Raw genomic sequence first — 13,502 nt, forward strand, 5'->3', positions numbered from 1 at the left:
TCTGTTTTCCTGTTCTGTGTACCAGGGCACATGTCTGATGGATCTAATTAGGCTAATACAAAACTCTCTAGATTATCAAATACTGTTTCATTAAGGAAATGGTATTTGAAGTCATATTTTTATTGGCTGAATTGTATTTGAAGACATAGTGGGTATGTGTTGAAGGAGAACATGAGGAGAATTCAGTATGACCAAAACTGTTTCTTGCTGTTCAAAAGCATCTGCCCAGCCTCTGGAAAGGAAAGTATGGTCTGTCACTGTGGGCAGGATTTGTGTGCTTGTAATATGACATACTGTCCATAAGCTGTGCTTTCAAGGAGGGAAAAGAAAAAATGTTTTATTAAATCACAAAATACGTAGTGTGAGGAAGTTTTTAATATCTAATGGTGCTGTCTTACAGACTCTAGTTTTGAAATAGGCTTTTCTTACTTAGACATTGAAGTGAATAGTCATAGTAAAGTTAATTTATATTTTGCACTGGCATAGAACAACTGTGATTCAATACATTCTTAAGAGAACTTCTCTGCTTTTTGTTAGTTGAAGATTTTTATGTTGAAATGGTAAATTATTTGTGATTACCAGCAAAAACTGAAATTAGCTGACAGTATAAAGTCTCTGTAACATAATGATGTGTCACTAACAGTACAATGACTGAAGGTGTGGCAGTTATTCTGCACTTTAAGGTCTGTCTGGACTAAGTAATTAGCATTAATTAAGATGTATCACTCTAGAACCAATGCTGACAGTGATTCAGCTCTAGCAGCAGATGGATCAAACAGGTTTCAATACCTTTAAGTTTTGAGAATTTTCCAGTTAGGATGCTGAACTGCACATGTGTTGTTTATTCCAGCAGTGAAACAATCTTCACCGTGGCAGTCAGAGTTGAACAACAGCTGGTCATTGTCCTGGTAGTGATAAATGCCCATCTGAAACTCCTGGGGTTTAATAGCATGAGAGGGAGATAATTACAATCAGGTATATTTTATCTGTCTCTAGTTATAAGTGCAGAAGAACCACTCATATTGTAACTTAATCAATTCTTAGAAATATCAATCAGATGTATTCACTATAATTTGATATGCTATGTAATAAATGAGCATTGTTAAAAGTAATAGAAAGAATTGTTTGTAATGCTGTGCAGAATATGACTGGAAATTTAATTTTTTGCCAAGTTAAATTAGAACATTTCCCCAAGCTTAAAGAAATTCTGAACTGAGGCCCTGCATATAAGCAATGGAGTAGAACTACATTTGTTTAAAGAGTGAATTATGTAAATGTTCATGCAACAAGAGATCTAGAAGATCAGCAAGGACTTCAAATATTCTTTCTTTTTTTTTTCCACGGTGAAATGTTTCCAAGTTAAGATGAAAATGAATACTAAAATAAGTTACTGTTCTTATGTGACTTGAAAACTATTATAGCCAGTGAGATTTGTTGAGGAATTTCAAAGAAAATATGTCTCCATTAATTAATATCTTCACGCAGCTGTACCGAAATATAACTCATTGATTGTTTGTACCCACTTCCAGTTAATTTTTTAAAGGAATTCTTAAGTAGTAGTCATATTTCCAAGAAGAGAGAGATTCTAGTCTGAATGATGGATTACAAGGCTGCATTATTTAAGGTATGCATTATCTGATATATACTTCACCAAAATACAGTATAATTGTTACCTTTTGGGTTCTTGGCTGTGTGCAGTAAGTTTCTTATATGTGTAGAGTATAAAACCATCCATATTGTGTGTACATGTGTGCATGTGTGTATGAGGGAGGTATAAATGATGGCTAATTATCATACATGGTTTCCTTCCTCTGGCTTTATGTGGCGCTCTTTTGGCATAACAAACTATAATACATAAAGGTACAGAGTTTTAAATGTAGCTCACACCACATCCTAATTAATTGTCAATGTCTTGATGGTCTTTACCAAATAGTCTGGTTGAACTGTCCTATATATGCTCTAGTAATATTGTTTTGTGTTCCTTATGCTTAAAATTTGAAGTTTGGTCATAAGCTTCCTCGTCTGGATACACTTCAACGTCAGATTTATATCAAGTGTCAAGCACAATAAGGAACTTTGTGTCTGCGATTTTTTTATCAGCTTAGAAGGGCACTGCCAGAAATTCTGCTGCATGTTGCAAAAAAGGGTTGTTGTGAAGAGAGTGAGGTTTATAAAAAAATTCCAGAGGATTACAGATATGAAATGTTGGAAGATAGATTAGGGGTACCTGGTATCACCACGAACCTACATTAGGTTCACATTTAACACAGATGCGCTGTTTTGCCATGACACCTTTGCTTACTCAGTGCAGAGGACACACTTTGTGTTACTAATTTCTGCACAAGAATAAAACAGAAGGCAATTTTCTGCACAGCTGAACTGAGAAGAAAGTCTGCATCTGAACTTGATCTTGACAGGGCTTGCATTAGTGTGCTGGGGTCTGTGCTTGTTGATTCACCTTCACTCCTCCCCCCATTCACATAAACACAGGAGGAGTACACGGGCAGTAGCTGGTGTCAACACAACACACAAGCACAATTGTAGTGATGTTAAAAATATTAAAGCAGAAAATACTCCACACTGCTGTTAGTAGACAGTGTAAGATGTGGCTGTAGGAAAGGACTGTAAGTCTGAATAGCTTTTCTTCTGAAAATGAAAAGAAGTGCTGTTTTCACTTCCAGCATAATGAGTTAGTACAGGATAATTACTTCTTAAGTTAAATATTTTTTTATATAAAGCAAGCAGTATGTACCAATATGTCAAGTGCCCTATAGAAAAGCCAGAATGGTGTACTAGGCAGCTCAGATTTCGTAATAAAATCACAGATGCTCCTATTAAGCTGGAGCCTTAATGCAGCCGAGTGTTTACTCATAGTATTGATTGCCATTTCTTTTCTCAATGACATAGCAGATAGCAGCTGATCTATTGTGAAAGCAAGGCAAGGCAGCTCATCCCTCATGAAAAAAACTACAACCACCTCAGTTTTTAGTTAAGCACCGCCCAGTTTTGCAGACAGCCACTGTGAGGTGCGCAGTGTTTGTGTCCAGCCCAAGGCCACACAGTGTCACAGTGTTCCTGGCTAAAGGAATGAGGCTGTGGCTTCCCTGAATACCTGGAGTGCAGCTGTAGCAGTACCGTGTCAAAGAACATTAAATCAAGGCGATTCCCAAGGACTGGCTGCACTTCACCTTGCTGTGCTCCATGTCAGCGTGTGCTTGGAGGTGGTGTGTTCATTTTGGACAAGTTGCATCCATTTTGTGTGAAAATGAAGCAAAAGCTTCTACTTGAAATGAAGATGGGGAAACTTAACCACAGTTTCCTCTTTCCACCTCCCATCCTCCCTTCTCGGCCATATATAGCAGCAGCTGTTGCCACTTAGGCAATGCAAATACAAGAGTGTGGTTTATCACTTTTGAAAAATAGATGGAAAAACTGGGTATATAAAAAGGGGTTTTTAGAAATAATAATAATTTCTGTTGCTGCACAGGGAGGAGTAAATGACCCCTTCCACACCGTTGCGAAATACAAATAAAGCCTGACAAACTCCACCCATTCTCTAAAAGAAGGTGCAGTTACATTGTGAAGGCTTTTGGGCCTTATGGATAGAATAATACAGATTAAAAACTGCAGCAGCATTTTGCATTTTGACTCTCCCTTGAAAGATTTGTGCTTTTGCTGCTGCAGGCCCTGCTTTACTGAGGTAGCATTTACCAGTTTTGCTTCCTTGTGTGTGGTGTGGAGGTGGCAGAGGAAACTGGATGTTGCAATGAGCTGGGCTGTCCCTCCTCTTGTTTCAGCCCAGGAGCACACCTTGTTAGCCCAGCATTCCTGTTTCCTGGCCCGTCAGAGCAGCAGTGCAGTACCAGACCTGACCAGTGTTTGTAGCACTGTCCATTTGGGAATGCCTCTGGCACAGTGGGGAAAGGGCCAGGAGACAGAGAGAAGCCTCCTTTCTATCCCATACCAGTGCTGAATTCCCAGAGGTGCTCCCAGCTCATTGCTGGAGCCAGTCCACTCCCCTCCAGCTGCTGTGGGGCAGGAATCTGGAATAAGTAGTGGACACTTGCAAACTGAGTTTTATGAAAGGTGTCAGATTACTTGCATAACCTGGTTCGTTTATACAACCTCTATAAGGTCCAGTATTTGTCAAACCCTAAAGATGTGACCTTTAAGTCCTCAGATAAGCAAGCTTTTCCCATTTATTCTCTTTATTTTCCTACAGTCAATTGCTTCAGCAGACATGGATTTGAATCAGCTGGAAGCTTTCCTCACTGCCCAAACAAAAAAACAAGGTGGCATCACATCAGATCAGGCTGCAGTCATTGCAAAATTTTGGAAGAACCACCGGACTCAAATCCACGAGAGCCTGATCAATCAGAGCCGCTGGGATAATGTCTTGAAAAACATGAACTGGCGAGTGGACCTGAAGTCACAGCTGAGGCACATTGATCAGATAAACACTCCTGTTGCAATAGTTGAAATGGAGCTGGGAAAAAATGGGCAGGTAGGCTTTTTTTGCAAAATATGTAAACCTGATGTAGCTACATATGCACTGAGGCATGTTACCTATTGCTGAATTCTCTGCGTCCAGATCAAGCCAGTTGATTCATCACCGCTGGTCTTTTCATGGACTTGAAATTGGGGTCCATCTTTGGATACAAAGAAGCATTCTGGCTAGTGAATGCAATTTTTGCTTTTTTTTTTTTTTCTTATCTTCATATACATATTGACTGCTCTCTTTACATTAAGCTTGAAAAATCAGAGGATGTAGCAATCAAACTTGATCTTATAATTCCATTTGTATACCATGCACTGCAAATTCAGTCAGTCTTCTTTTGTTTTAATTCAACATTAAAATTAGTTAAAATATGCAAGGTGGGTTCACAAAGAATGAAGTAAAGAGTAAAGTTCACAAACTACATTTTAGAACAAATGAAGGGAAAGATTCCTTTTTATTTTGCATAAACCCATTCTTATGTTAGAAATACATCCTTATTACCTGTCACTTTATGCAATCTGGCCTTATCTGTCTGAAAGATATCTATATATAGCTCTATCAGTGCTGAACTCTCTGCCTTCCTTTTTTGGTCTTTATAGTCCATAGGAATGTATAGCTAAACGCACAGCTTCCCATCTTTGCACTTACTGTTGTTTTCTAACAGGAAATGTGTTTCAATTTGGTATCTTTTCTCTCTGCAATGTTTTAGTACATTTTAAAACCTCATTTCTTAGCAGTAGCTACTGTAAATCATGCCATGAGCTGATTTGGGCATTTTGATGGTAATAAATAAAGTTTAGCAAGGTTCTTTGTATTTCATAGTATTTTAATAGCAGGAGTACCTGAATTAGATATACCTCAATCCATATATATGTGCACACACCTGGAATATACCAGTACATAGGAGTGATTGAATTCCAGCTGTGTGGCTAAGCCAAGACCAGGGTGAACATACATGTAAGCTGAGATCCTACAGAGACAGAAGGGATTGTTGGAGTCATTCTGTTAGTTCACTTTCCTTTGCAGTCAGTGAGAGCTGATCTTGCCTGAGCCTTCCACTCATGGATCTCTGCAGTGACAAAGACAATAATGGTATGTGGCTTCAGGTTGTTTCCTAACCTCAAAGAAATGGAGTTTTGTGCTCAGAATCTTGAGATTGAAAATGATTGTGTTCTATTAGTAGCAAATAGAAAAAAAGGTTGCTTTGAATAAAAAGTTACAGAGAGTACATTATAATGAGTACATTGAGTACATTAGTGAGCAAATGAGAGAAATACCTACATTCATTAAAAAATGCATCCTTAACTCAGAATCACTGTTGTATTTCATAAGGGGATTATGTAGTTAGTGACTCCTGTTTTGAAACTGTTTTTTCCCCCAGTAATGGATTTTTACGGTAGCATCAAGCAGCAAGGACATTTATATTTCTTTCACCCCCTGCAGAGAGAGTCAGGGGAAGTGAACATGGAGCAAGAATACACATTTCTGAGACACTGTAATGTCTCTTACAGAAGAGCTCCACAAGCAAATCAAAATGAATTCTTTTAGCAATGCCCCTTCATGCTGCAAAAGGAAATGGTTGTGTAAATGCATTTTTGGAACTGCTATCAAACACAATTTTGCCTCCTTCCCTGAGAGCAGCAGTGAGCTGTGGCAAGCCTGACACTTGGTTTGAGTTAAACTGTTACTGGAACAACCGTGGAGTAATTAGCATTGTCACCACTTGAGTCAATTTACATTTATTCTAAGCAGCTCTGGTTTCACATAGCTTTTAGCTGTGGATTAAATAAGTTCTCCGTTGTAAATCTTTGGGTTCAGGCACTCTGCATCAGGCTGCATGCTCCTTTGATGGGATGAGTTTTAGGAAACCACAGGGGTTTGGGGACCTCCTGGGAAGATTGGTCACGGAAACTCCTGTTAGAGGTTGAACGAGTTGTTGCACACTGGATCCAGCCCACTAACTTGAAACTGTCGTGTTTTATAGTCTTTATCAGTATTTTCACTTTATTGTTAGTACATGTCTTCTAAATACCAAGTTTTGTACCTGTCTTAAGTTTAGCAGAGAACATGTTTTCTAAAAAGTTGTCAGCCATAGGTGGGATTTGATGAATAATGAAGATCTGACTTTGAAGCAGAAAGCTGGCTGATGATTCAGGAGTAAATTATTCACAATGGACTATTTTCATTTGGACACACGATAACAGGGTAATATACAAATGCGTTGATATGTAATGAATTGACATGAATGTTTCATGGTTCAACAGAAGCAAAGAAATGCTCTGTAGAAAATGCACTTTTCCAGAAGTCACTCTGATTCTTCTCAGTGTCTCTGGGTTGGATTTAGATCTCTGCCCAGCAGAAGGCCAGGCTGCTTCGTGGAGCATCTGTTGCTTCTGCTACAATAAAAAACTTTGCTTCCTGCTTGCCTTCCGAATTTTAGTTAGCTCTTTCATGAGGGGAAGACTGTGTGTGAGACCTGATGTAGTTGGGAATGGGGTGTTGGAAGTGACTGGTTCATAATTAATTTACATGAATTTTGTCAAATTTTGTAAATGTTTTCTGACTGGAGAGAGGTGTTTCTGGGTTTGAGAATCCATCACAACTTGCGTGCATTAATTCTTGCTAGCTTTGCCATTACTGATAAGAGAAAAAAATGAACCCTTTTCCCTAAATGCTCTTAAAAATACTTCTAATGAGGAACATTTGAAAATACCATGAAAAATTGAAAATTTGATTTAGCATCTGTAAATTGGAGTTTGAACTCTTCTTCAGTAAAGATTTTACAACATTAAAAGTTTCCTTTATGCTGATGTTGTAGTCATTATAGATGCTGATTAAAGGCAGATGAACATGCTAGCCATAGCTTTGAAAGCCCATTTTCTTTAACAATATGACTAAAAATAAAACTATAAAGCAGTTGCGCTTCAGGCTGCATTTGCCTTCATCTTACGATATTTAGTGCTCATCACAGCTGGTTCATTTTTGCCATTTGAACAGCCCATCTTTTCTTTGGCACAATGGTTTTATCTGCTTGTGTTTTTAATCTACCTCACTGGTTTTCTCTTAAAACATCTCTACCTGCCCTCTTCTTTATGTTTTTTTTTACCTTTTTCTCCCTCTCTGAGCATGTCTGTAAAGCTCTTTTGGCATGAAATTTCAGCCAGACATGAATCTGCTTAGACGGATGGGAGAGTGAGCTGGAGTATCCTCCTTCTCATGCCCTTCCTGCCCCTCTGTACCAGCACTACTCCAGATGGTGGGCTGCCGCTGCTGTGCAATGTTGGCTTACTTGCACATTTCAGTCCCAAATTTATACCTGACCTTGCCATTGATAGAGAATTAATGCATTGCTTTTGCACCGTGGCTTGGCACTAAGATTATATTTAAACTTGTTTTCTGGACTTCGTCATGTCATTTTCCTCATGAGATGTGCCTCTCCCCTGAAGCTGTGGTCTTCCTGTGGGCTGATTTGCCAATAAGTTTTACTTTCTTTATATAAATATATATAAAGATATGGCATTACATATTTTGCAGTTTAATGCCTGAGACTGATCAGATATCATAAATTAGCTGAGAATTTTGTTCTTGGCTTTATTGCTTTAACTTATTTACAGAATGGGTATTTCTACATACATTTCAATGTTTAAGATACCAGTAATCCATGTAATGTCACTTCTGCTGGGGCTTTATTGGATCTTAAAGCATGTTTTATGATCAAAGAGTATTTTCTGCCCTAGTTTAACATGAAGCTGGGATTCTACCACAGTATTGTTCCCAGAAAGACCTGAGATAATCACATCAGGATTATGGATTAAAGGTTTTTTTTCCCAAAATACTGTATCGCTCTTCTCCTTCCTTTTCTAAAAGCATCTACATGACAGAAGTGTCATAGCAGTTAATGATGTACTAGGTAGGTAAATAGCACAATGTAGCAAATACCAAAAGCTACATATAAGGTAAGAAATTAGGGTCATGTCAGTCAAAGTTAAGGGCAAACAGCAGTCTTTCATTCCATATACTTCTTCTGGTCTGAAATCACCGGGGATATATATCTTCATCAAAAACAAGTATTTTTCCTTAAAGAACAGGCAGACATTAGCAACAGCCTTTTCAGTGAAATTCTAATACTGGTACTAGTACTTATGATTATATTTTGATTGTCACTTCAAACTCTCCCCAGTGAGTTAAAATACTTTCTGATGAAAGGACTTAATAGGTGAAGTGCACCTTTGCCAGTGCAACAGCATACTTGATGCTGAAAAAGTAGGAACTGTCAGCTGGCAGTTTACCTACTGTCTGCTAGTGGCTGGGTCCAGACCCTGGTAATTCAGAGAAAATAATACTACTACTGATAATTCAGGTAATAATTCTATTAGTTCATTGTATTGGTTTGAAAGTAAAACCAGTGCGAGACTCCAAGTCAGTAATACAATTTAATAGGAGAAAAGAGAAAAAATAAAATACATGCAATAATATAAAAGAAACAACCACCAACACAGTCAGAAATACAACCTGACACCCTGTCAGTCAGGGTGTTGGTAGCAGTCCGTATAAATGGTGGCTGCAGTCCTCCTGGATGACAGATGTGATTCAGTTGAAGCAGTGCTCCTGTAGAAGGTGCAGTTTTCCTCCGAAGATCCAGCGATGATGTGGAAATGATCCGACTTTCCTCTGGGATCCAGTGGAAAGGTCTGCCTTTGCGTCCCAAACCCCAGTTTTTTTATCTAGGTAGGAAAGGCTTGGCTCCTGCCCCTGGCTGGGGCATCTCCCAATGGGATGATGTAATCTTATCAGTCACACAATAGGACTTAATGGCCCATTAACGGAATATATCTTCTGGAGGAAGGATGGGTTGTGAATAGATAACGATGATCATCCCCCTGATCTTATCAGATGGCACATCAGCAGAGGATATCTCCCACAGAGATAAGGATGACCACCCGTCCCACATTTTAACAGATGGTGATAGAATACACATTTTTGCATTGTACCCCAGGACATTCATGTATGGAAAGAGTTCATAATGAGTATAGACAATTGTTATGTGCTATATGTAAGAGATAAAATGCTATCAGTATTTTGAAGGTCAGGAGCTTGACATTTCATCAAGTTTCGGTTGCAATGACTATAAAGATTTAATTAATGTTTTGGGAAGGCGTGAAGTAGGTCTCAAAGTAAACTACCGGGAGATAATTCTTTTTCTGACTTATTAATTATGTCTTCACAAATTTAGGCTGAAATTTCTATCATCTGTGCTATAAACAAATTATATTTATTTTTAACATTCACACATGAACATGCTTTTGAGATGTAGTAAAAAATCTTAGAATTTATCTTCTGTAAAACTCTCTTGCTGGGAGAACAGACTGAACGCTGCTGAGGATGTGGTGGTGTTTTGTGCATTTTTCTAAGCCGTTTTTCTCTTGGCTTTTGTCAGCTACAGTTAGCCCCAGCCATAGCTGTTACTGCTGTAGAGAGGTCAGACCAAGAGAACATCAGGGGTAAACTCATGCCATAGGGAGGAAGGATTATAGCTGCGCCTGCTTTTGCCTCTGTGTGACTCCAGGTCAGGCTGCTTCAGAGATGTGGCTGGAAATAGTCCCAGATAATGGATCTCTAGTCTTTTTTATGTAGGATCTGTTTGAAAAGGCAGATTGATTTTTGTAGGGTATCAGTGTGGGCAAAGCGATGTGTGAGGAGATGAAAAGCGGCTCCAGGTACCCAAAGCAAAATAACACCAGCCTGGCCTGCAAAGAGGAAGGAAAAGCATCCACCAAAACATTTTTCCTTTTCAGCCAAAATCTGTCTTAATCTTTGTGGCTATTAACATCATCAGAAATTATGTTCCAGTCGAAAATGGGAAAGCATGGGCACTTAGAAACCAAATTAATCAACTTAATCCCAATGGGCTTAATATGTTTATGTGATTAAAATGATAGAATCTGGTAAGCAGTAGTCAGTTGGAAGAAAAAAATTACCTTTATGGCCAAGCTGAATGTAATCATTTGAGCTTTTGTTCACCTTGGAAATTTATGAGCTGGAGAGAACAGTTACATAAGGACAGTACAGTGCAAAAGCAAATAAAAAATGGAGAGGGCAGCAGGTCACTCAGCACAGAGGAAACAAACACAGTTGACTGACTTAACTCAGTTATTTACTTAATCCTCTGCATGGTACTCTCCTGCTTCGACAAGTCAATTTTTGTCATCTTCTTGGAGTGGAGAGAAACTTGGGGAACAAAGAAGAGAATTTTATTATTTGTGGTTCTTGGGGTATGGAAGTCTATGTTAAGGAGATAAGAGCATTAAATGGAGGTATTAAATAACTGTCTGACTCAAACTGTCACTTTTCCACTGGGTATATTTGACAGTATTTTTTTTCCTCATGTATACATCCTATACAAAGCAAGGATATTCTGTAATCAGTAGTGCTGACAGTTTCTATGCTGGTTTATTTGTGCTCTGTATATGTGGATGTGCAAGTGCACGTGTACTGTTATATTCCCTGTCTTAACTCTGGAACTGGATTTGCTGAAGTAATTAAATAGAATAAGTTAACTGAGATATAAGTTTTTTTGATTGTAGCTAAGCTCAGGGGGAAATTCTGCATTAATTGAAGGTGAGCTGTATGAAGCCAGCAGTGATGCCTATTTACTGCCTTTCATCTGCCTAAATTCAGATTCAGTCCTGGACCCTTGAAATTTTTACCTTCTCAGGTCTTGCACCTGACAGAGGGCTTGCAATCTGTTATATATGATATCAATGATATCAACAAATATTCTGCAATCTAACCTCAATCTGGCATTCACACATAGCAGTAAAATGTAGGATAGCTTTGATGAAATACCCTCCAGAGCATCTCTTGCAGTCTTGGGAAACGGATTGCAGTGAGGCTGGGACAGGGGCAGCTGGGGTCAACTGACCTAGCTGTTGAAAATTGTTCCAGCAAAAGTCTTTCACCACATGCCTTTTCTTGCAGTTGACTCTACAGAGTCAGAGACTCTAAACTGCATCTCCCCCATCACCAAAGGAATTGTTGTTTGAGGCAGGTTGGCAGAGCAGTTTCTATGTGACACTTGCACTACTGTTGTGTAAATAATCACAGGCAGTCCCACTTTCTGTGCAATTCCCCACCACCATGGACTTGAGGCTGTGTGGAGAGTGGCTGCAAACATGCAAATTAAAGCACTGTATTTGCATAGAATGCCACATGCAGACTGGCACCATTTGGCTGCATGACCTTGCAGCAAAGCCAGTCTATAATTGAGGTGAAATGTATTTGAAGGACCAAAAATTGTAATCTCCACTAGAATCTTTTTACCAGAAGTGAAAACATTTGTGTGATTCTCAGAGAATATTTTTTAAAGGGGAAATCTCTTTGCTGGAGAGCCTGTACACAGCAAATCAAAGCCTATTTGCATCTTAGCTCTGGTGGTGTTGCCCATCTGTGTTCTTCAGAGGACTTGAATATCAACATTAGCAAGTAATTTGTTCTTAGGAAGCTCAAGAAAAAAAGGAGTTGTTATGAACGTAAGTGCCCACTGCATTGGCTGACAAAGCATCTTATTTTTACAGGCCTAGCCTGGCCAAATACATTTAAAATTGTCAGTTAGCCAGCCTTTCCCCTCTTGACACTATACCACATTGCAGCTTAAAAGTGCTTTGGAGATCCTGATCTCTTTTGAGATCTCCAAACATTGGCATTTGGGGTATAAGTAAGAACAGGTTAATTTATTTAACCTGTTCTTTAATTTAACCTGTTAATTAGTTTATTTTAATTAGGAAGAGCTACTGCAGGAGACAGTATTAGAAGACACAAAAGGAAAAAGCTGGCATATAACTGGGGAGAAACACTTGTAGAGCATTACACTCCTTTTGCAGCTTAATCCTTTGGATTCACTTTATTCTATCTTAAATACGTATGTGTGTGTATATATATATTTATATACTTTTCATAAAAGATGGACCCCAGTTTTTGTTGTGCAAGAATTGATGTAACAGAAGAAACAACACAGTGGCAAAGCAAAATCCCTTCAGTTCGTGGCTAATTCTCAGTGTGATCTTTTCACTGAGCAGATATTTCCATTCTAGTTTCTGCAGACTAGGGTGGGAAATTTCCATCCTTCTAGAGCTTCTACTCATCCTAGTTAAAAATGAAAAAATATACTTTTTTTTTCCTTTTCTTTTCCTCTTTACATTCTGTTTACAAAACCACTGATGGAGTGATTCCACAGGTTGGAATCTGCTGGCGTGCAAAGCTGTCCTTGGGAGTTGGTATCTGAGCATTAATGCTGGGGCGCTGTGAGCTCCCTTCATGGAAATGCAGTTAATCACCATGTGAAACACTTGGAATACTAGCACTCTGCTTGAATAAAAGCAGGCTCTCACTCCTCCTGCAGTTGCTCTTGCTGTTACAAACCATGAGCAGTGCTGCCTAGGGACTTCTAGAGGCCAGCAGAGAGGTTTTGGGAGAGGCTCATGCCCCTTCCCAAGGGAGTGAAGGAAAACTGTGGGAAACAAAGCCCTTTTTTTGCAGGTTCACTTATCTCTATATTAAATGGATTTGTCTGCTCCTCAGTATACTAGCTTCATCTTGTCAAAATAGAGACTGAAAGAAAGATAGTAAATGGAACTGCCATAGAAGATCACACGTGGATTTGAGAGGGTCGTTTTGCTGTCAGGTCTTTTCCTTGCTGCGAGGTGGACTTGAAAAGATCCTGACCTTTGCTGCATGTCCTCAGCCTTGTGCTGCTCCATCAGTGATGTGTTCATGGAGCTGAAAGTGGCTGAGTGAGTCCAAATGAATTTTTTTTTCCCTCCCCACCCTTATTTTTTTTCACCCACGTGATTTTTAGTGTGGATCTATTTGTTAAGGGCAAAATTGTGCAAAAGAAATTGAGATCTCTGTCTTGCCTTGAAAAAAAGCTCATTTAAGCAAACATGTTGAAAGAGCCACCATTTTAAATTCTAGCTAGTGATCTCTTGATCAGAAATGAAGCCGCTCT

General features: G+C 39.0%; 1 protein-coding gene across 5 annotated transcripts in view; it reads left to right on the forward strand.

The window, feature by feature from the left end:
- COMMD1 (copper metabolism domain containing 1) overlaps positions 1-13,502 on the forward strand; it is an 87,671-nt gene that overhangs the window by 13,490 nt on the left and 60,679 nt on the right. For 3 of the 5 annotated variants that reach the window (XM_088160915.1, XM_014892634.2, XM_088160917.1), the window contains exon 2: positions 4,223-4,504. In XM_088160915.1, coding sequence (XP_088017041.1) covers positions 4,223-4,504 — 282 coding nt within the window. Of the gene's footprint in view, positions 1-1,529; positions 1,625-4,222; positions 4,505-5,524; positions 5,591-13,502 lie in introns of those variants that run through there. The other 2 variants (XM_088160914.1, XM_088160916.1) reach the window with 2 other exon arrangements.

This window comes from Sturnus vulgaris, chromosome 3 (assembly GCF_052056855.1).
Source record: "Sturnus vulgaris isolate bStuVul1 chromosome 3, bStuVul1.hap1, whole genome shotgun sequence".
Taxonomy (NCBI): Eukaryota; Metazoa; Chordata; class Aves; order Passeriformes; family Sturnidae; genus Sturnus; species Sturnus vulgaris.